The sequence below is a fragment of the Theropithecus gelada genome, chromosome 20 (genome assembly GCF_003255815.1).
Source record: "Theropithecus gelada isolate Dixy chromosome 20, Tgel_1.0, whole genome shotgun sequence".
Taxonomy (NCBI): domain Eukaryota; kingdom Metazoa; phylum Chordata; class Mammalia; order Primates; family Cercopithecidae; genus Theropithecus; species Theropithecus gelada.
In genome coordinates, this window is record NC_037688.1 from 68,039,154 (window position 1) to 68,062,918 (window position 23,765).

Genomic DNA, 23,765 nt, shown 5'->3' on the forward strand with positions numbered 1-23,765 from the left:
CTCCCAAAGCGCTAGGATTACAGGCGTGAGTCACCAAGCTCGGCCAATTTTTGTAATTTTAGGAGAGACAGGGTTTCACTATGTTGGCCAGGCTGGTGTCAAACTCCTGACCTCCTGATCCACCCGCCTTGACCTCCCAGAGTGCTGGGATTACAGGCGTGAGCCACCGGTCCGGCCTAATTTTTTTTTTTTTTAAGAGACAGGTCTCACTATGCTGCCCAGGCTGGTCTCGAACTCTTTTCAGCTCAACAGAGCCTCCCGCCTCGGCTTCCCAAAGTGCTAGGCTGACAGGCGTGAGCCACCGCGCCCAGATCCCATTATTCTCTATTATATCACCGGCTCTTTTTCTTAATAGCGATTTTCATGTGTTACCAAATGGCAAGTTGGACTCCTGTCTGAATTTCTACCCCAAGTTTAAGTTACAATGGGGCAGGGAGCACGTTTTCCTGTTCATCACTGTATCTCCACCCCTATAAGAGTGGCTAGCATTTCATAGAACCCCAATAAGTATTTCCTGGTTAACTGGATGTCGAGACAGGCACATTTTTTCTACTAAAGTGAATACCCGGACAAATTAGGCCACGCCTTGGGGACTTCGATAGCCACGCCCCTCCCCTGTCCCTGTCAGGAGTGAAAGGAGCCCAGCCTTGGCCCCGCCCCCGCCGCCGACGCAGGCGCTGACGCAAGCGCAGCAGGCGCGCGCTGTTTCCGGAAGTTGCGGCTGCCGTCTCGGCTGCTGCTGCCTCAGCTACTGCCGCGGTGGCCGCGGAATTCGGCGAGTAGAACCGCTGAGGCGAGCGCGGGCCCGTGTGGGGCCGGGGTTCCGGCCACTCTGCAGAATGGAGATAATCAGGAGCAGTGCGTGTTCGCCGTGCACCTCCCCGCCTCCCCACACCCCGTTATCCCTGGCCTGCTAGGCCGAGACCATGGCCGGCCTATTTGGCTGGGCGTGGGGCTGAGGCAGCCCCTCAGGGCTTTTCCCTCCTTAAGCCGGTGCGCCTCTTGGGGTCTTGTCCCGCTGCGGACCGTGCATCCTAGGGTCCTTGTACTTCTCCAGTCCCGGCACCACTCGGGGCCTTGTCCTTCTCCGGCCCGGGCACCCCCCGGGGCTTGTCCCCGCTGCCCATGCACCCCTCGAGGACCTGATTACCTTCGCCCCGGTGCACACCTCCGAGACTTTCCCTTCCGGCTCTCAGCCTCAGGAGGTCCTCGGCCCTCCTTCCCTCTCCTCTTAGCAGGAATTCAGGCCACTGGTTCTGAGCCTCTTTTCGGTTTCTCCGCAGATTTTAAGAGTAATCTTCACAAAGTGTACCAGGCCATAGAGGAGGCCGACTTCTTCGCCATCGATGGGGAGTTTTCAGGTATCCCTCCCTCGCAAGCTCAGGCTACCGCCTTGCGGTGCGTAGCCAAGGCTCCTTCAGTCCCCCAGCCCCAGACTTCTTATGCTTGATGGTGGCCTCTCGCTGTTAGTAGCCTTGGGCGGGTTTCACAGGTCTCAATGTTATCTTTTAAACGTTTCAAAAGCACGGAAGAAATGAAATGCCGTGGGTTTGTGATTGCACTCAGGATTGCAGATAGAGATGATGGTTTTGGTGCTGCTTAAAACAGTGCGGCATGTACATTGCGGAGAGCTTGAGGATTAGGGTCAGACTTTTTTTTTTCTTGATGGTAAAATAGATATAACATGAATGTGCCGTTTTAAGTGACTTTACAGTTAAGTGGCATGAAGCACATTCACACTGCTTTGCAAACATCCCCATCCATTTCTAGGACTTCTTCATGTTCACAAACTGCAACTCTTTACTTAAACTCGCCATTGCTCCTTTTCTCCAGCCTTTAGCAACTGCCATTTTTCTCTGAATATGACTGCCCTTGACATATCATATAAGTGGAATCTTACAATATTTGCCCTTTTGTGACCGGCTAGGGTCAGGTTTTTGCAGATAAATGAGATATTTCTTTATACATTAGTGGACATGTTCATTGCCTGCCTCAGCAGATGTGTATACAGGAAATACTTCATTGACACTTAAAGTTGCAAATTTTTTTTTTACCTTTTTTAGGGGGAGCAAAGGCTAGTTTTAAAATTGTCGATGTCAGTATGAACGGTTCACTCCCTTTAATATGGATATCCATTTTTGCTGTCTGATTTTCCATGCAGGAATCCATGCAGGGGTAAATATTATCCTTGGCTTTAAGCAGTTTCTAGTTGGAGTCACTTCCCTAGGAAGCTAAGAGTTTTCACCAGAAATAATTTTCCCTTTACCTTGAAGATACATTCTTTGTATAGATATTAACCACTACAAACTCTTGACCAAGACTGGAACTCTGGCAGTAATGTACTTAGGGATTTATTGATGTGTGCTTATACAAGAATCTTTTAAAGCAGCAAAATTTATTCAAGCATAGAGTTTGTTTTCTTAAATGATTACTGTGTTTTAAGTCACATTTTAGGCACTAGAACTGCCTATTCTCAAGTTGAAACATTCACATCTCTTAAGTTCATTATTAGAGGGTTTAACCTGGTGGCCAGCAAAATTAATGCTTATTTTGAAAAAGTAAGTTAGGGAGTGCTTCCAAGTAACCTTAATTCGTGATATGACAGTATAGAGGCACTGAATGGTTGACTGGCATTTTTACGTTAGTATTTATTAGTAAGTTAAACATTTTTATTTCTTAAAATCTAGGAATCAGTGATGGACCTTCAGTCTCTGCATTAACAAATGGTTTTGACACTCCAGAAGAAAGGTATCAGAAGCTTAAAAAGGCAAGTGGATGTGTTAGAAAATCTTTTTTCTTATGGTAGTCTTCCTTATGTTAAATGATAGAGAAATATTATTAAACTTGTACATTAAGGTTTTGTAAGTGCAGTATTTTCTCCTCAAACCTAGCCATGAATTGATTTTTTTTGTTTTGTCTTGTTTTAGAGACAAGGTCTCACTCTTGTCACCCAGGCTGGGGTACAGTGGCATGATCATTGCTCGGTGGAGCCTTGAACTCCTGGCTCAAGTGATTCTCCTGCCACAGCCTCCCAAGTAATTGGGACTACAGGTGCAAGCCACTGTGCCCAGCCAGTTTTTTTTTTTTTTTTTTTTTAATTTTTACATATTCTTTTGTAGAGATCGGTCTCACTTTGTTGACCAGTCTGGTCTCGAACTTCCGGCCACAAACGATCCTCCTGCCTCAGCCTCTCACAGTGCTGGGATTACAGATGTGAGCCACCACACCTGGCCTTAAAGTATTATTTTAATGATATTTAAAACAGCAAAAATAATTGTTTGCTGGAAAACATTTTGGGGAAGATTTAGCATTTTCAGTGTTAATTTGATTCCTAGGAAATATGAGGCAGTTATTTTAATCATTTGGAAATAGACCTAATATGATTCTTTGGATGATGGATAAATAGGTCCTTAAATGGGAAAAGTATTATGAAATGTATACAAATTAGTAATGCTTCTGATTCATATGTGTAATCTGTTCTACTTGGAAGTATTCTGCTGAAGTCTCATTGACTAATTCAGAAAGCCCACCTGTTTGAGAATGCTATGCTCACATGAAATATGCAGCACTATTGTGACATGTTTTATTTCCCTTTTCCAGCATTCCATGGACTTTTTGCTATTTCAGTTTGGCCTTTGCACTTTTAAGTATGACTACACAGATTCAAAGTAAGTTGTTTTAACAAACGTTGAAAATTCTGTTTTTGTGGCACAGTGTCACCTCCTAAGTCTCCTTTTATCTTATCCCAGGTATATAACGAAGTCATTTAACTTCTATGTTTTCCCGAAACCCTTCAATAGATCCTCACCAGATGTCAAATTTGTTTGTCAAGTAAGTAGCATAATTGAGTTTTTTCTTTTCTGAATTACTGATGAGGCAGCATGAAGATGTGGAATCAGAATTTGGTTCTACTACTAACTTTGGGCTTTGGGGCAAATCATTTCACCTTTGGCCTTCAGTTTTAGGGTAATAAAAGAATGACCCTGTTATCTCCTCCTTTGCTGTAGAATGAATTAAGGAGGGCCAGGTGCGGTGGCTCATGCCTGTAATCCTAGCACTTTGGGAGGTTGGGGTGGGCGGATCATGAGGTCAGAAGATCAAGACCATCCTGGCTAACATGGTGAAACCCCGTCTGTACTGAAAATACAAAAAAAAAAAATTAGCCGAGTGTGGTCATGGGTGCCTGTAATCCCAGCTACTGGGGGAGGCTGAGGCAAGAGAATGACGTGAACCGGGGAGGCAGATGTTGCACTCCAGCCTGGGCAACAAAGCGAGACTCTGTCTCAAAAAAAAAAGAATGAATTATGGAATAAGATGCAGAGACAGGCAGATGGATATGAGAACATGAGGTTTAGTAATTCTAAAGCCGAATTTGAGAACATAGCTTCGTAACTCCATTTGGGATTTTTATTATCTTACCCCCAAGTTGAACCACCTACACATCAAGACTTACAGGCTTCTTGGCTGGACATGGTGGTTTACGCCTGTAATCCTAGCAGTTTTGGAGGCTAAGATGGGAGAATCACTTAAGCTCAGGAGTTTGAGACCAGCCTGGGCATAAAATAGTGAGACCTTATCTCTATTTTAAAATAAATATAAAAATAAAGAAAAGACTGGGAGGCTTCTCGCTATTCTAACTCATTCTCCTCGCATCCACTCCAAGGGTGTCGACCTTTATTTTCTGGAAAAGCAGAGTATGTGTGTATCCTATCCAAAAAGAGAGAGCCCAGAAGGGGTTAAACTATTTATGCTCACTTCCTTTTCTCAAGCTCACTAATTAGGAAAGGGGGGGGGGGGGGGGGGGGGGGTAGAAAAAAAGCTACTGTTTCCTCTTGAGGAGAAGAGAGCTTAATTGATGGGGCAATATTAGGGTGGTTCTCCTTTAGGATATTTCCTCTAGAGGTGGTGTAGTTGACCTGGTAGACACTCAGTAAATATCACTTTTTCCTTTCTGCTCTCTTGATTATCTGTTGTAATGGATAAGGAGAATGTGAATAAGGGGATGGGTGTGTGGCTATGTGATTAAAAATAAGTCTTAATCTTTTCTTATTTAAAATCTTGCATCCTATCTTCTCTCCCACTAACAACATGAATTCATTTGAGTCTTGCCATCTTTCCCTTCTCTTGCAGATTAATGGTAATGCAGTTATGAAAGCCTCGAGGGTAGGCTTCACAGTGATTGAGTTATGTCAAATTCTTTCTCAAAACTGGCAGTATATAAACAAATGAAATCGAGAATTAATCATATGCTTGTGGGCAAAAGAGAAAAGGTGAAAGTTAATTTTGGTCTTACAGACAGTTTCCTAAATTAGCAAGTAAACCAGCTGACATTTTACCTTTACCCTGCAATCAGTTAATAGCTATTTATCAATCACTGTGGTATGGGATACTTAAAGAGTATTTGTACATTTTTTTTTTTTTGAGACGAAGTTTTGCTCTTCTTGCCCAGGCTGGAGTACAGTGGCATGATCTTGGCTCACCACAACCTCTCCCTCCCGGGTTGAAGTGGTTCTCCTGCCTCAGCTTCCTGAGTAGCTGGGATTACAGGCATGCACCAAGATCCTTGGCTAATTTTGTGTTTTTAGTAGAGACGGGGTTTCTCCATGTTGAATCAGGCTGGTCTCGAACCCCCAACCCCAGGTGATCTGCCCGCCTCAGCCTCCCAAAGTGCTGGGATTACAGGCATGAGCCACTGCACCTGGCCTTATAGTGTGTGTGTGTGTGTGTGTTTTTTTTTTTTTTTTGGTAAATTTTCATTGAGGGAAAAGTAGGCTCAGTTGGGAAATTTGTGTGGATACAGTTTTCTAGTAGTACCAGCAACACAGAATTACTTAAAGTGGGTTCCATGGCTTTGGCCAGGGGTTAATCAAACAAAAGCAGAGGGTGGCAATGAGACACCTTAGGGATGGCACTCTGTTCTTTTTTTTATTTTTATTTTTGAGACGGAGTTTCGCTCTTGTTGCCCAGGCTGGAGTGCAATGGCATGATCTCAGCTCATTGCAACTTGCGCCTCCCAGGTTTAAGTGATTCTCCTGTGTCAGCCTCCCGAGTAGCTGTTACTACAGGCATGCACCACGATCCTGGCTAATTTTATATTTTTAGTAGAGATGGGGTTTCTCCATGTTGGTCAGGCTGGTTTCGAACTCCTGACCTCAGGTGATCCTCCCACATTGGCCTCCCAAAGTGCTGGGATTACAGGCATACACCATCACGCTGACTAATTTTATATTTTTAGTAGAGATGAGGTTTCTCCGTGTTGGTCAGGCTGATCTTGAATTCCTGACCTTAGGTGATCCTCCCACCTTGGCCTCCCAAAGTGCTGGGATTATAGGCATGAGCCACCATGCCTGGCCGATGGCACTCTGTTTTAAATGACTAAGACAAATCTGGTTATTTTGGGAAATGTATTGGAAACAGATCAGAGGAACTTCACCCATTGTACAAGCCGTGATTGTACACCTGGAATACTTAATACAGTTCTAGTTGCCAGCAATTCCTTTAATAAAAGCTGTCATAGACTTGAAGATAGACCTGAGAGTGATGTCTAAAACAGACGAATAAAAGTGCTGGGGTTCTCTAGTCTGGAAAAACAAAGGCAGAGAAAAGGTTTAGACTCTGTAAATTTGGGAATTGTATGAAAAGGGAAATGTATTTTTGTATTTTCTTTGGTCTTTCATTTAAGGTTTTTGTTTTATTTAAAATTCTATAGTTGTAGCAGAGTTGCATACAAGGGCATTCAGTTCTGGAGTTAGTAATTAGGGTGAAAATTGGGTCAAAATCTCTCTCAGAAAGCTCTTATCACTCTTAAAGCATATAGGATTTGAGGATGCAACAACTTAATATGTTTTTAAAATATAGGACCCTGTGTGCGCAGTGAGATGCTCCCATATTCTTGTCGAGATGTGGAGGAATGGGTTGACAGAACCACACTCACACCGAGAAGAGTGTATTTGTAGAATAGTAGGGCAGTCAGGATAGCAGGACATTTATATCATTTTTGTCTTCTTTTTCTTTTCTTCCTCTTCCTTTTTCTGGCTAAAGATCTGTAGTTGAATTCATAGAAGGTGTTTTATATATATGGTTGTGAAAAACTGAAATATAACTGCTGTATGTAGAGTAATAGATGTGTTTCTTTTCTTTTTCTTTCTTTTTTTTTTTTTTGGTTTTTGAGATGGCCCAGGCTGGAGTGCAGTGGTGCAATCTCGGGTCACTACAACCTCCGTCTCCTGGGTTCAACCAATTCTCTTGTCTCAAACCTCCAGAGTAGCTGGGACTACAAGCACCTGCCACCACGCCTGGATAATTTTTGTATATTTAATAGAGACAGGGTTTCACTATATTGGTCAGGCTGGTCTCGAACTCCTGACCTCAGGTGATCCACCCGCCCTGGCCTCCCAGTGTGCTAGGATTACAGACGTGAGCCATCGCGCCTGCCCAGATGTGTTTCTTTTTTTTTTTTTCTCTTTGTTTTTCAGACGGAGTTTTGCTCTGTTGCCAGGCTGGAGTGCAGTGGTGTGATCTCGGCTCACTGCAACCTCCACCTTCTGGGTTCAAGTGATCCTCCTGCCTCAGCCTCCTGAGTAGCTGGGACTATAGACATGTGCTACCATGCCCAGCTGATTTTTATATTTTTAGAAGAGACGGGGTTTCACCATGTTGGCCACGATGGTCTCGATTTCTTGACCTCGTGATCTGCCCACCTTGGCCTCCCAAAATGCTGGAATTACAGGTGTTAGCCACTGCGCTTGGCTGTGTTTCTCTTCTTACTTTTCCCATGCCACTTCCTTCCTGTTTTACTCCTTTTTTCCTAGCTTTTATGTACATGTATATATATACACATATACCTAGACACACATACCTATTAGTCTTTTTTTTTTTTTTTTATGAGACAGAATCTCTCTGTCACCAAGGCTGGAGTGCAGTGGTGTAGTCATGGCTCACTGCAGCCTTGACCTCGCTGGCTCAAGTGATCTTCCTGCCTTAGCCTCCTGAGTAGCTGGAACTACGGGCACATGCCACCATGCCCAGCTAATTTTTGTATTTTTTGTAGAGACAAGGTTTTACCATGTTGCCTTAGCCAGTCTCGAACTCCTGGGCTCAAGCAGTCTGCCCACTTTGGCTTCCCAAAGTGCTGGGATTGCAAGCATGTACCACTGTGCCAGGCTTACATTTAAAAAAATGGGCTGGGCGCGGTGACTCACGCCTGTAATCCCAGCACTTTGGGAGGCTGAGGCTGGCGAATCACAAGGTCAGGAGATCGATACCATCCTGGCTAACACGGTGAAACCCCGTCTCTACTAAAAATACAAAAAAAAATTAGCTGGACCTGGTGGCGAGCATCTGTAGTCCCAGGTACTCGGGAGGCTGAGGCAGGAGAATGGCATGAACTCGGGGGGTGGAGGTTGCATTGAGCCAAGATCGCGCCACTGCATTCCAGCCTGGATGACAGAGTGAGACTCCGTCTTAAAAATATGTATATATATATAAGTGGAATCCTAATATTCACATTTTATGCAACTCGCATTTGCCACTGAGCAGAATGTCTTTTATTTCATAGTATGGATACATATAATTTGTTTAATCAGTTACTTAATTGAAATTTGGAGGCTTTCCAATGGTTATCAGCAATTCTGTAGTCAACTTCTATGTGCAGTATATCTTTAGGTAAGAATTTTTTTGTATTATAGATTTCCTAGAAGGGGCATTGTTGAGACATATGATATATGCATTTAAAGTTTTGATGGGTGTCTCAAATTGTCTTCCCAAATACGTATTCTCATGTCCTGAATTTTTTCATTTTATTTGAGACAGAGTCTCACTCTGTTGCCCAGGCTAGAGTGCAGTGGCATGATCTTGGGTCACTGTAACCTCCGCCTCCCGAGTTCAAGCGATTCTCTGCTTCAGCCTCCCAAGTAGTTGGGTCTACAGGTGCATGCCACCACGCCTGGCTAATTTTTGTATTTTTAGTAGAGACAGGGTTTCACCATGTTGACCACGCTGGTCTCGAATTCCTGACCTCAAGTGATCCGCCTGCCTTGGCCTCCCGAAGTGCTGGAATTACAGGCATGAGACTGTTCCCAGCTTCAACTCTTCAATCTTGAAAATGTTACATTTACGACAAATCAAAGTAGTGGCTAGTAAACCGCAAAAGGTTTTGTTAATTCAAAGGTTTTTTTTTTTTTTTTTTGGAGACAGAGTCCCCGTCGCCCAGGCTGGAGTACAGTGGCGTGATCTCGGCTCACTGCAAGCTCTGCCTCCTGGGTTCACACATTCTCCTGCCTCAGCCTCCCGAGTAGCTGGGACTAAAGGCCCCCACCACCGCACCCGGCTAATTTTTTGTATTTTTAGTAGAGATGGGATTTCACCGTGTTAGCCAGGATGGTCTTGATCTCCTGACCTCGTGATTCGCCTGCCTTGGTCTCCCAAAGTGCTGGGATTACAGGCATGAGCCACTGTGCCCGGCCAGTGTTTTTTGTTTTTGTTTTCGTTTTTGTTTTTAGTAGAGACAGGGTTTCACCATGTTGGTCAGGCTGGTCTTGAACTCCTGGCCTTGAACACCTCAGCGTCCCAAAGTGTTGGGATTACAGGCATGAGCCAACACACTCAACCTGTTTCTTGTTTTTCTTTAAGAGGCAGAGTCTTGTTCCGTCACCCACGCTGGAGTCCAGTGGTGCGATCACAGCTCACTGCAGACTTGAACTCCTGGGCTCAAATGATTTTCTTGATTCTCCCACCTCAGCTGTGGGATAGCTGGGACTGCAGATGGGAACCACCACACCTGGCTAATTTTTAAATTTTTTGTAGAGACGTGTCTCCCTATGTTACTCAGGCTAGTCTCGTACTCTTGGGCTCAAGCTATCCTCCCACAATCTCCCAAAGTGCTGGGATTACAGGTGTGAGCTACTGCACCCAGCCTCATATATACTTACTTTTAAATAACTTTATTATTATTATTTTTAATTGAGGTGGAATCTTGCCATGTTGCCCAGACTGGTCACACAAACTTCTGGGCTCTGGTGATCTAACCACCTCAGCTTCCCAGAGTGCTGGGATTACAGGTGTAAGCCACCATGTCCAGCCCAGTCTAATGTTTTTATTTAAATCTGGGAACATATTTTGGCTCATGCTAGGTTCAAGATATATTTGTTTAGTAAGGCTTATTATTGGGAACTTCTCTTTTGATCTTTTTTGTTTTGAGACAAGGTCTCACTTTGTCACTCAGGCTGGAGTGCAGTGGCATGGTAGTAGCCCACTACAGCCTCAACCTCCTGACCTCCCGTACTCAAGTGATCCTCCTACCTCAGCCCCTGTGTAGCCGGGACTACAGGTATGTGCTACCATGCCTGGCTAATTTTTAAATTTTTTGTGGAGATGGGATCTCACTGTTTTGCCCAAGCTGGTCTTGAACTCCTGGGCTTAAGCAATCTTCCTCCCTTGGCCTCCCTAAGTGCTAAGTTTGCAGGTATGAGCCATGGTGCCTGGCCTCCCTTTTGATCTTGATCATTGAGAACATTTAATTAAGATTTTGGGTCTTCATTATCTAATTTGAGGTGGATGTCAGTGTCTTATAACCTGTGTACGTAGGCTACATTAAACTTGAACCTGGGATGGGGTAATAAAATACATTTTAGTTCTATTTACAGTTTCCTAGTCAGTACTACAACAGTCAAGAGATCAGGAGCTTTCTGCCTATTGGGAGAATATCTGTTCACCCAGTGGATTTTTTTTTTTTTTTTTTTTTTTATATATATACAGAGTCTTGCTCTGTCGCCTGGGCTGCAGTGCAGTGGCTCGATCTCGGCTCACTGCAACCTTCTCCACCCAGACTCAAGCAGTTCTCCTCAGCCTCAGCCTCCTGAGTAACTGGGATTGCAGGTGCACATCACCACACCTGGCTAATTTTTGTGTTTTTAGTAGAGACAGGGTTTCACCATGTTGACCAGGCTGGTCACGAACTTCTGACCTCAAGTGATGTGCCCACCTCTGCCTCCCAAAGTGCTGGGATTACAAGCGTGAGCCACTATGCCGGTCTACCCAATGGATATTTTAAAAATATTATGAAGCAGGCTGGGTGTGGTGACTCATGTCTGTAATCCCAGTACTTTGGGACGCCAAGGCAGGAGGGTCGCTTGAGTCCAGGAGTTTGAGACCAGCCTGGGCAACATAGGGAGACCCTGTCTATAAAAAAAAAATTGTAAAACAAAGGATGTTTGTTTTGTAAGCTATAAAGGAGGAAAGCCCAAATGTTTTAAGTGGTTAATAGATTGTTTGTGGAGTAGAAATTCCTTGTATTGTGACCTTTGGCACATTGCTTGCTTGCCTTGTTGTCTTTGTTTTCTTGTTTGAGTTACTTCTCTGCATCTCTTTATATTCCTGCCACTAACATCCCCAAAACATGTGTTCTGTTTACTCTGTTTCAGAGCTCCAGCATTGACTTTCTAGCAAGCCAGGGATTTGATTTTAATAAAGTTTTTCGCAATGGTAAGATTATGGGTAACCTATCTTTAGAGCTTATAAACCTTCACAATGTCCTTAGGAAGTAAGTCTGGACTTGGTTGAGAATTATTATTTTGTGTCTGCTGAAACACAGTCTCAGAGTTCCAGCATACTTGTGTAGCCATGTGCAGCCTTAGAATTTTTAAAAACTTGCTTACTGTGATTTTTTTTGAGAAGGAGTCTTGCTGTGTCACCCAGGCTGGAGTTCTGTGGCGTGATCTAGGCTCACTGCACGGTCCGCCTCCCAGGTTCACGCCATTTCCTGCCTCAGCCTCCTGAGTAGCTAGGACTATAGGCACCCGCCACCACGCCCGGCTAATTTTTTGTATTTTCAGTAGAGACGGGGTTTCACCGTGTTACCCAGGATGGTCTCGATCTCCTGACCTTGTGATCTGCCCGCCTCAGCCTCCAAAAATGCTGTGATTACAAGTGTGAGCCACCACGCCCAGCCTACTGTGATCTTTTAGGGGGAAAAAAAAAATCAGCCATGAGCTGAACAGAATAGATGCTACTTCATTTAACTCTGATAAGGCCCTTCAAACTCCTGTTTTTATTGAGTGCAGTTTATTCTACCACTGGTGTGACATAGTGGCCTAACTCACCACCTGTGGGGAATGCTGCCTTGTTTTCTTTCAGTGTAACAAGAGGTGTGTACTTCACAAATATACTGTATTCCAGTAATGCTGTAATGAAAACCCTCTTTGCCAGCTAGTGCATATTTATTTTTATTTTATTTTTTATGTTTGTTTTTTGTAACACCTCTGCTGGCAAGAATTATTTTGAGACAGGGTCCCACTCTGTTGCCCAGGCTGAGTGCAGTGGTGCAATCATAGCTCACTGGAGCCTTGACCTGCTGGGCTCAAGTGATTCTCCCACCTCACCCTCCCGAGTTGCTGGGACTACAGCTTTGCGCCAGCCTGCCTGGCTGATTTTCATATTTTTTGTAGAAATGGGATTTTGCCGTGTTGCCCAGGCTGGTCCCAAACTGCTGTTCTCAAACAATCCACCTGCCTTGGCCTCCCAGCGTGCTGGGATTACAGGCGTGAGCCACCACACCCTGCCTCCCTGTTGCTTTTTTAATAGTTGGAGATAGTATCTTAGTTTCTTACGAGAGAAGGAAAGTACGGAGACTGCACGATTGATAATAGCTAACTTGCTAGGGTGATGGCCTGGGGAGCACCTGAGGAAGGGACTGTGTATTGTTCATTTCACATCCCCTTGCATAGCATGATTTCTTTTCTGTATCACCAAATATTTGATGCAAGTGGGTGCATGAGTACTGGACATCAGAGTGTTTCAAATGGGTTTTCCTTCCTCTTCATTTGCTTCTCCAAAAGTGTTTAGAAAGACCGTGCTTTTTGCAGTGGTATTAAGTATGTACAAGGTCAATATTTTAATTTAATTATTTACATAAATTTTGCTTTTTTTCCCCCATGGTGACTGTAGAATTAATGAATGAAGGAGGGAAGGAGGTTTATCCCAACAAGAATAAGTGAACTTTTCTCAGAAAAAACTACATGGGCCTCAAATGAATTCTCCTCTTCTCAGCAGAACCTCTTTGCAAGGTGTTTAGTACCCATGCCATATTGGTGTTTTTTTTTTTTCTTTTTTTTTGAGACAGAATCTCACTTCCAGGGTAGAGTGCAGTGGTGTGATCTCGACTCACCACAGCCTCCGCTAACAGGTTCAAGCGATTCTCATGCTTCAGCCTCCCGAGTAGCTGAGACCACAGGCACATGCTGCCATGCACACCTGATTTATGTATTTTTAGTAGATAGGGGGTTTCACTATGTTGGCCAGGCTGGTCTTGAACTCCTGACCTCACGTGATTCACTCACCTTTGCCTCTTAAAGTGCTGGGATTACAGGCATGAGCCACTGGGCCTGGCCCATATTGTTTTTTAATTACTTCAGTGGTGCTGCATCTTAATTTTTGTTGATTTCGATCTTTGGAGGTAATGAAAACAAACTTTTTTTGAGCCAAAACTACTTCACATAGTGACTGAACCAGCAGAGCAATACAGTTTGGGTATTATAAAGACATTTTTTTTTATTAGTCTCGTACCTCACTCTGAAAGCCGTCTTAAAATAGAAGTTCCAAATGCATTTAGAGCATTGTATTGGACTAGTGGCAGCATTTCTTGAAGGAACCACTTTATCTGTTACTCGTATGGATGTGTAGTTCTAACTTTTTTTTTTTTTTTCATAAAAGAAGAGAAACAGCCAGATTGAAATGTGCCTCCTCCTTCTGTTTTATAGTCATGCCCTGGAATATTTTAGTCACAATAGTTAGGACTCCCAGGTCATCCATACTACCAAGCCTCATACCATGCTGTTGTTGATATGCTCTAAATCTGACTTACACCCTCATCTCTCCATTTGCAAGACTTTCCATTCAGGCTCTGTAAATGTCAGGCCCTTTCCTTGCAGCAGTCTTCTCTCAAGTTCCTTTGATTTCCTTGTCTGGAAGGAAACCAGGTGACTCCTCTTGTTAGTTTCCCCCTGTGGCCTTCTCCATCCCTGGTGGTTTTCCCTCTCACTCTTGTCTTCCTCTGGCCAGGCTGTGCTAGGTGTCCTCCTTGTTTCCCCATGCCACCTTCAGACACCTGAATTTTCTTTTCTTTTTTTTTTTTGAGACAGAGTTTTGCTCTTGGTGCCCAGGCCAGAGTGCAGTGGTGCGATCGCGACTCACCGCAACCTCCGCCTCCTGGGTTCAAGTGATTCTCCTGCCTTACCCTCCCAAGTAGCTGGGATTATAGGCATGTGCCACTATACCTGGCTAATTTTGTATTTTTACTAGGGATAGTTTCTCCATGTTGGCCAGGCTGGTCTCCAACTCCTGACCTCAGATGATCCACCTGCCTCGGCCTCCCAAAGCGCTGGGGTTACAGGTGTGATCGCCGCGCCTGGCACCTGAATTTTGTTTTGTACAGGAGCCGCCATTCTCAGGCTGTCACCAGCTCTGCAGCCCCTCTCTGTGCTGACTCCTGTAGCCGCAGCGTGCGTCATAGCCTTGGCTTTGGTGTGTTATCATTCTCTCCACTCCTGCCCTTCTCTGGGTGACTTTAGTATCCTCAAGGATAACCAGCAAATGCTCTGGTCTGTTTCTTGACCAGGTGGTCAGCAGTCTTTCTTTCTATCTGTCTTTAGTCCCCTATACCAGTGGCAGTGTCATGGATCTTAGGGTCAAAAACTGCACCTCTCATTTACTATCTTTTTTTTTTTTCTTTTTCGAGACAGGGTGTTGCTTTGTCACCAGGCTGGAGTGCATTGGCACATTCATGGCTCACTGCAACCTTGACCCCCTGGCCCAAGTGATTCTCTAACTTCAGCCTTCCGTGTAGCTGGAACCGTAGGCGCACATCATCATGCCCAGCTAATTTTTACGTTTTTTATAGAGACAGGGTCTCACTATATTGTCCAGGCTGGTCTCAAACTCCTGGGTTCAAGCAGTATTCCTGCCGCTACCCCCTAAAGCTCTGGGATTATAGGAATGAGCTGTTGTGCATGGCCTCATTTATTGTTTTTAGTGTTTTTAATGTTTCTTTCTGTGAGAGTACTACTTCTTGTGCTTCTAATTCACTTGCTCTGGTACCTATTTCAGCAATCTGTTGACTTACATTGCTTTTTCATTTTCACTATCTGTTGCCTTCCCTGCTTCTCCTTTGAGTGTGTTCTCCGTATATCATACCAGGAGGCACATGATGTCATTTGTCCTGTTACTGCTGATGTTAACTTGGACCACTTTTTTTGCCAGTTAGTTTTAGCATCCATTGATAATTCTTGCTTTAAGCAGTTATCGTTGACAGATAGTGGTTTTCTGCATTCATTGTTCTTTCTACAAATTCCTTAGTGTCCCTTGGCTTTGTTGTTATTGTTGTTTTGAGACAGTCTCACCCTGTTGCCCAGGCTGGAGTGCAGTGGCGTGATCTTGGCTCACTTGCGACCACCACCTCCCAGATTCATGTGATTCTCCCACCTCAGCCTCCTGAGTACCTGGGACTACAGGCGCGTGCCACCATGCATAGCAAATTTTTGTACTTTATGATAGAGAGGGCGTTTTACCATATTGAACAGGCTGATCTTAAACTCTTGATCTTAAGTGATCCGCCCTCCTCAGCCTCCCAAAGTGCTGAGATTATAGGCATGAGCCAGGCTCCTGGCCTCCCATGGTGTTTGTTTTTTTTTTTTCTGGGAGATGGAGTTTCGCTCTTGTCGCCCAGGCTGCAGTGGAATGGCGCAATCTCGGCTCACCGCAACCTCTGCCTCCTGGGTTCAAGCAATTCTCCTACCTCAGCGTCACAAGTAGCTAGGATTACAGGCATGTGCCACCACGCCTGGCTAATTTTGTATTTTTAGTAGACACAGGGTTTCTCCATGTTGGTCAGGCTGATCTTGAACTCCCGACCTCAGGTGATCTGCCTGCCTCAGCCTCCCATAGTGCTGGGCTTACAGACATGAGCAACTGCGCCTGGTCCCCATGGCTTTTAATACCACCCATATCCCAGTGATAAGTAAATTTATATTTCAACACCTTTCTCTTGAGCTTGTAACTGCAAGTTTTAATTTGTGTATACCCTTAGATGATTTGATATGTCCGTGGCCGGGCGCAGTGGCTCATTCCTGTAATCCCAGCACTTTGAGAGGCTGAGACGGGCAGATCACCTGAGGTCAGGAGTTCAAGACCAGCCTGGCTAACATGGTGAAACCTTGTCTCTACTAAAAATACAAAAATTAGGCTGGGCGCGGTGGCTCAAGCCTGTAATCCCAGCACTTTGGGAGGCCGAGACGGGCGGATCACGAGGTCAGGAGATCGAGACCATCCTGGCTAGCACGGTGAAACCCCGTCTCTACTAAAAAATACAAAAAACTAGCCGGGCGAGGTGGCGGGCGCCTGTAGTCCCAGCTACTCGGGAGGCTGAGGCAGGGGAATGGCGTAAACCCGGGAGGCGGAGCTTGCAGTGAGCTGAGATCCGGCCACTGCACTCCCGCCTGGGCGACAGAGCGAGACTCCATCTCAAAAAAAAAAAAAAAAAAAAAAATACAAAAATTAGCTGGGCGTGGTGATGGGTGCCTGTAGTCCCATCAACTTGGGAGGCTGAGGCAGGAGAATTGCTTGAACCTGAGAGGTGGAAGTTGCAGTGAGCCGAGATTGTGCCATTGCATTCCAGGCTGGGTGAAAGAGCAAGATTTAGTCCTAAAAAAAAAAAAGAAAAAAAATAGTATGTCCAAAAGGTAGCTTTTGATTTTCTCTCCTTGGACCCCAATACCTATTTTTCTCTTCTTTGTTTTCACGTCAGTTAGTGGCCCTACCATCTTCCCAATTGCTTGAACCAAAGAGCAAGGTTGTTTTTTTTTTTTTTGAGACAGAGTCTCACTCAGTCACTAGGCTGACATGCGGTGGCATGATCTCGGCTCACTGCAACCTCTGCCTCCTGGGTTCAAGCAATTCTTCTGCCTCAGCCTCCCAAGTAGCTGGGACTACAGGCACACGCCACTATGCCCAGCTAATTTTTGTATTTTTAGTAGAGATGGGGTTTCACCATGTTGGCCTGGATTGTCTCCATCTCTTGACCTCGTGATCCACCTTCCCTGGCCTCCCAAAGCGGTTGGATTACAGGCATGAGCCACTGCGCCCGGCTGCAAGGTGTTTTTCCTGATTTTGCCTTTCCCTTTATCCTTCATCTCCAGGATATCAGTAAATGTTACCTCTTATGTCTTGAAAATCACTGTCTCCATCTACCCTGCCATCTCTGTAGTCAACGCCAGGGTTACAAACGACAGCCCACTGCTTGCTCCCTGTTTTGTAAATAAGATTTGTTGGACTCCAGCTATGCCTGTACATGTACATTCTGTGTATGGCTGCTTTTGTGCCACAACAGCAGGGTTGAGTATTGCAACAGAGAGCCCCATGGCCCACAAGCCTAAAACATTTACCATCAAGCCTTTTAAGAAAAAGTTTGCTGGCCGGGCGTGGTGGCAGTGACTCCCACCTGTAATCCCAGCACTTTGGGAGGCTGAGGCGGGCGGTGAGGTCAGGAGTTCGAAACCAGCCTGGCCAACATGGCGAAACCCTGTCTCTACTGAAAATACAAAAATTAGCCTGGTGTGATGGTGCACTCTTGTAAATCCCAGCTACTCCGGAGGCTGAGACAGAAGAATTGCTTGAACCTGGGAGGCAGAGGTTGCAGTGAGCTCAAATTGTGCCATTGCTCGCCAGCCTGGGTGACAGAGTAAGACTCTGTCTTAAAACAAAACAAAGAAAAAATTTGCTGACCTCTGATCCAGCTCTTGTTTCTTGCCTGGATAATTGCTCCTAACTTGTTTCCCAACTTCCACTCTCAGAGTAGTTGTCATGACCTTTTAAGCATTATGCAGGTAGGGTAATTATCTTGCTTAAAATCTTCTAATGTTGTCCAGTCACTGTTAGAATAATGTGCATTTCTTACCCTGTGAGGGCCTGCAGAATCTTGCTCTGTACTCTCTCCAATCTGATGCTGTACCATTCCATTTTTGCTCATGATGTCTGGCTACACCAGCTCCTTGTTGCTCCTGGAACAGTCCAAGCCATTGCCATCTTCTGGGTATTCATACTTGTTCCCCTACCCGAAGGATTCTTCCCCTAGCTCCTTTCATATCCGAATTATTCTCATCCTTTGGGTTTTCCCTTACTTTCCTGATTATCTTGTCAGAAGTAGTTCCCTTCAGAGAAGGATGCATCAGCTTGTCACTGTTCATTCCTCAGTGCCTAATATAATGCTTTGGCAAAGCATAAGTGCCAGATAAATATTTCTTGAAAGAAGACTGAATGAATGGATGAATGATAAACACATTTCAAAATCACTTGCCTTTCTGTTCATTTTTTGAGATGTAGTTAAATATGGTAAATCTTCCTGAGTAATTTAGACTCTTTGGTTTGTTAAACAAATTTTATGTTAGACAGTTACTTCTGCTAATGTGTTCTTTTTAAAATCATGCTTAGGAATTCCATATTTAAATCAGGAAGAAGAAAGACAGTTAAGAGAGCAGTATGATGAAAAACGTTCACAGGCGAATGGTGCAGGAGCTCTGTCCTACGTATCTCCTAACACTTCAAAATGTCCTGTCACGATTCCTGAGGATCAAAAGAAGTTTATTGACCAAGTGGTGTAAGTTCCTAAACTAAAACTAAGCGTGCATTGTGTGCTGTATATTGGGGCATGACAGGCATGTGTATCTCAAACCTCTGCTTTGCAAACATAGTACACACACAGGTGTGACGTTGTGAATGGCAGGATGTAATTGTGGCATATTAAAAAAAATTTTTTTTTGTTTTATTTTTGAGACAGTCTTGCTCTGTTGCCCAGGCTGGAATGCAATGGTACAATCCTGGCTTACTGCAACCTCTGCCTCCCAGGTTCAAACAATTCTTGTGCCTCAGCCTCCTGAGTAGCTGGGATTATAGGTGTGCGCCACCACACCCAGCTAATTTTTATATTTTTAGTAGAGCCGAGGTTTTGCCATGTTTGCCACGCTGGTCTCGAACTCCTGGCCTCAAGTGATCCGCCCGCCTCAGCCTCCCAAAGTGTTGGGCTTACAGGCGTGAGCCAGCATGCCTAGCCGGCAGATTCAAATTTGTGCAACAGCAACAAATTGTAAATAGAGTTCCATGTATTGTACTTGGACTTGCTACATGTCACTAGGCACGAGATTTCAGTACATGGGCAGACCTGCATGGACTTTTTTTTTTTTTTAATTAAATAGAGACGGATCTCACTGTGTTTCCTGGGCTGGTGTCAAACTCCTGAGCTCAAGGGATCTTCCTGCCTCGGCCTCCTGGAGTGCTGAGATTATCGACCTGAGCCATTGCCTGGCCCCTTTTCTTGTTTTTTAAATGCTAATCAGCTGACTTCTAAAACTTGCATGTACTGAATACCTGACAGCCACTGTCGGATGTCCTTGAAGGCAGAGTAGTGGATCAGGCTTATCCAGCTTGCAGCATGTCCATGTTCTCTTTGCTTGCAGTAAAGGTGCTGACAAGCAGATATGATCTTGGACAAGTGTCTGGTCTTGCTTAGCTTAGTTGTTGGTGTAACCATTTTACTGGGAAAGTCAAAAATTAAATCACTTGTAATGAGTCCTTGAGAAGTTGTCACTAATTAATAACAGCAGTAACCCTCTTCCCCCAAAAATATGCCAAATAAAGCTTTTTTTGTTTCATTTTATTTATTTTTTGAAACAGGGTCTCACTCTGTTATCAAGGCTGGAGTGCAGTGGCGTGATCACAGCTCACTGCAGCCTCAACTTCCCAGGCTCAGGTGATCGTCCCACCTCAGCTTCTGAAGTACCTGGGACCACAGTTACACTGCACCATGCTCAGTTAATTTTTAACATTTATTTTTTGTAGTGAGGGACTCTCAGTATATTGCCCAGGCTGGTCTCGAACTCCTGGGCTCAAGTGATCCCCCCCAACCTCGACCTCCCAGAGTGCTGGAATTCTATGCCTAGGTCAAAATAAAGCATTTTTTAAAAAAGTCTTTGAACTAAAAGTTATCGGGTAATTTGGTAGATTTACATTGTCACACATTCTTATATTTAGACTGTTTTTGGTTGTGATTATTTTCTTGGTTGATGACTTAATTCCTTAAAGGTACTGATGGTCATGGTCTATTCTAATTCTTCAGAGAGAAAATAGAAGATTTATTACAAAGTGAAGAAAACAAGAACTTGGATTTAGAGCCATGTACCGGGTTAGTTGTCCTGAACATTTCTGCGTGTTCTTTTTTCAGAAAGGTAGATGATTTATGGCATTTGATGCATCTAGTCTTTTCAAAACACCTTTATAAAGGGTCTTATTATTATTGGTATGTTCTCAAGAATTAAGCACTAACTTTAGCGTTACACAGTGGGGATGACTGTGTATACTGAGACACTGAATGAATGCTTTGTCCTATACCTGGAGCGGAGAAAACTGTTGTGCAACCTTGACTTTCAGTTATGCCCAAGAGTGGCATAATTACTTTGGCCTTGAGGAGTGCTTAGTACATGAAGGCTTCAGAAGAAAGAATTCACTTTCAGGCTACTTCTTCCCTTTTAATTTCTCTCTGCATTTAAAAAACATTAGCATTTCAAAGAGTTAGTAACGTGATTGTCTTTTTCCTTTTACTTTGTGAGGAGCTTCACAAAAGTATTTTAATGCGTCTGTCTACTTTAAACTCTCTTTATGCAGCCGCAGGAAGCAATATTTTGATTAGACAAGAACTTCTACCTCTTCAATAAAAGCAGTATAATATTAAAGAAAATTTTAGAAGACAAGTGATGAGGAATTCCCCCCACGTCAAATAACCTGCCTATTTTTGTTTGCAAATTACCTGTCAGTTCTAATGAAGTCTCTTTTTAAAATGAAATCCTTCTCAACAAATGCTTGATCAGTTTGGATTTACTTCTAATGAACCAAAATCAATACCTTTTTTTTTTGTTTTTATAGGTTCCAAAGAAAACTAATTTATCAGACTTTGAGTTGGAAGTAAGTATTTATATTGTATGCAGGAGCTCTTTGGGGGACCCAGGATTTAAAGACTAAATATAATTTCTTAGCTCTCATTTCCTTTTTGAAATTCTGCGGTTCTCAGTGATTTGACCCCACCAAGTTCCCCTGCTTTCTTAAGTTGAATACTCACTTAATTTTCTTTTGTTACTGTTTTTTAACAGATGCTTTAAGGCTTCTTAAAATAATTATCACTTTGGTGCATCCATTAAGCTATGGATTGGTAGTGTTTTTGTCCTTTGGGGGTATACAATGAATATTTGGTTTTCAGACCTAGGAAATACTCAGATGAATGCTTTTGGTAAAGCAAGAGTTCTTAACTTAGGGTGAGACTATGGATGGGTTTCAGGAGGTCTGTGAATCCCCTGAAATAACATCCAGACGTTTGTGTGTGTATTTTTCCAAGGATGTTTCCCTTGGTTTCCTTGTGTTTGCAGGTGGGTCTTCAATTCAGAAATTGAACATTGACATAGACAGGTGGACATTTCCATTTGACTTTGGGGACCTTGTTCTTCCATTGAAATCTACTGGTGACATGTATACTGGGAATATACTTTGAACACAATAGGAAAGGGCTGTTTAGTTTGCCGACATTCCTTTCCTGTCATGTCATCCTTGCAGCCTACTCCACCTGCATTCCACATCCTTCTCGTTGGCTGATGCAAACTGTTAATACCATGCAAAACTATAGCAGATTTGACCATCTAAAACCTCCTCTTTATATGCCCTGTGCAATCTAAAAAGACTTTCAGGCCGGGTGTGGTGGCTCACTCCTATAATCCTAGCATTTTGGGAGGCCAAGGTGGGCAGATCACCTGAAGTCAGGAGTTCAAGACCAGCCTGGCCAACATGGTGAAACCCCATCTCTACTAAAAATACAAAATTTAGCTGGGCATAGTGGCACATGCCTGTAATCCCAGCTACTTGGGAGGCAAAGGCAGGAGAATCACTTGAACCTGGGAGGCAGAGGTTGCAGTGAGCCAAGATTGCAGCTCGGTTCTCCAGCCTAGATGGCAGAGTGAGACTCCATCTCAAAAAATAAATAAATAAATAAAATAAGACTTTCACAATTTCAGTTAGGAAACATTTTTATATTTGGAAGACAGATTTGACTCTGGTAATGAGTTGACTGTATTTTGAGATGTAGGACATTTTAGAAAATGCCTTAAGTCCTGACTGGGCGCAGTGGCTCACCCCTGTAATCCCAACACTTTGGGAGGCCAGGGCGGGCGTATCACAAAGTCAAGAGATTGAGACCATCCTGACTAACACGGTGAAACCTTGTCTCTACTGAAAACACAAAAGATTAGCGGGGCGTGGTGGTGCGCTCCTGTAGTCCCAGCTACTCTGGAGGCTGAGGCAGAAGAATGGTGTGAACCCAGGAGGCGGAGCTTGCAGTGAGCCGAGATTTCGCCACTGCACTCCAGCCTGGGCGACAGAGCAAGACTCTATCTCAAAAAAAAAAGAAAGAAAGAAAATACCTAAGTCCTAAAAAAATTAATTTGAAAGTCAAATCCATGTTTATGTGTTTACGAGCAAGGGTAAGGAAACATTTAGAAGCTGAAACGTTGTAAAATAAATGTGCTGTGAAGTCTTCATTGTAGTGATAATTATTTCATAGTTAATAAAACTTACGTTACTTAATTTATAGCTGGATGGTTGCTTATAAAATATTTTGGGATTTAGCTGTCATTGACTCATCTACTGATACCATGTTTTTCTTTTCTTTAGGTATCCGAAAGGCATTCATGTGGAGACTTTAGAAACTGAAAAGGTAACCCCAAGAATTATCTAGCGCTAACATTAAACACATTCATTGTTACACTGATACGGGTTTCGTTTTTTTTTTTTTCTCAGGATCTTGCTCTGATTGCCCAGGCTGGAGTGCAGTGGGGTGATCACAGCTCACTGCAGCCTTGACTTCCTGGGTTCAGGTGATTCTCCTACGTCAGCCTCCCAGGCTGGGACTTAAGTCAGGCTCGTGCCACCATGCCTGGCTAATTTTTTATATTTTTAGTAGAGACAGCGTTTCGCCCTGTTGTCCAGGCTGGTCTTGAACTCCTGGGCTCAAACATTTTGCCCGCCTCGGCCTCACAGAGTGAGCCACAGCAGTGACCTGAGCCACTGCCCCCATTCCCTAGTGTGCTGAAAGTCAGAATTTGTACCTTGTCTATGCTTGCTATGAGCTGGGTAACCTAGGGTAAGTCATTTGACCTCTTTAAGCCTCATTTTCCTCTTCTGTACATTGGGGCTGAGCATGATAACAGTGAGCTATACTTTCTCATAGCCTTTTTATGGTGATACTGTGGGTAAGTGGAAGTGATGCTTTGTAAACTTGAAAGTATACAAATGTTAGTTTGTATTCTTAGTATGGCAGAAAGCTATAATGGTACATGTGAAGAAATGGCTTCATGTTGCATGGGCAGATAAAACTAAATTTTAGAATCCTGGTCGTAAGCATAGCTATTGTCTTGGGTACGCAGGGTACACTGATAGAATTGTGATGGATAGTGGGTGGCTAGTGGTGGGTTCCTTCTGCAGTGTTTGAATTTTATAATTGTTGTTGCTCTTAAGTCAGGTATAAAATTAGAGATTAAATAAAGTAGAAAAATAATCTTGGTAGATGATTTATCTTTAGTGGACACAAAATATATATGAGAAAGAAAGCACTAGTTATCTGACACGTTGGCAGAAAATCCAGGGTTTTTTCTTACGTTAATACAACATATATGTGTAAGTTTTGT

At 43.7% G+C, this 23,765-nt stretch overlaps 1 protein-coding gene across 2 annotated transcripts in view; it reads left to right on the forward strand.

Annotated features, from left to right (window-relative positions):
- Positions 1–690: 690 nt before the first annotated feature.
- PARN (poly(A)-specific ribonuclease) overlaps positions 691–23,765 on the forward strand; it is a 199,006-nt gene continuing 175,931 nt past the window's right edge. The window contains exons 1-10 of one of the 2 annotated variants that reach the window (XM_025370878.1): positions 691–858; positions 1,284–1,361; positions 2,688–2,767; positions 3,601–3,668; positions 3,750–3,831; positions 11,421–11,481; positions 18,478–18,643; positions 20,159–20,224; positions 20,962–21,000; positions 22,753–22,795. In XM_025370878.1, coding sequence (XP_025226663.1) covers positions 840–858; positions 1,284–1,361; positions 2,688–2,767; positions 3,601–3,668; positions 3,750–3,831; positions 11,421–11,481; positions 18,478–18,643; positions 20,159–20,224; positions 20,962–21,000; positions 22,753–22,795 — 702 coding nt within the window. In that variant the 5' untranslated portion in view covers positions 691–839. The remainder of the gene's footprint in view (positions 859–1,283; positions 1,362–2,687; positions 2,768–3,600; positions 3,669–3,749; positions 3,832–11,420; positions 11,482–18,477; positions 18,644–20,158; positions 20,225–20,961; positions 21,001–22,752; positions 22,796–23,765) is intronic. The other variant, XM_025370879.1, reaches the window with a different exon arrangement.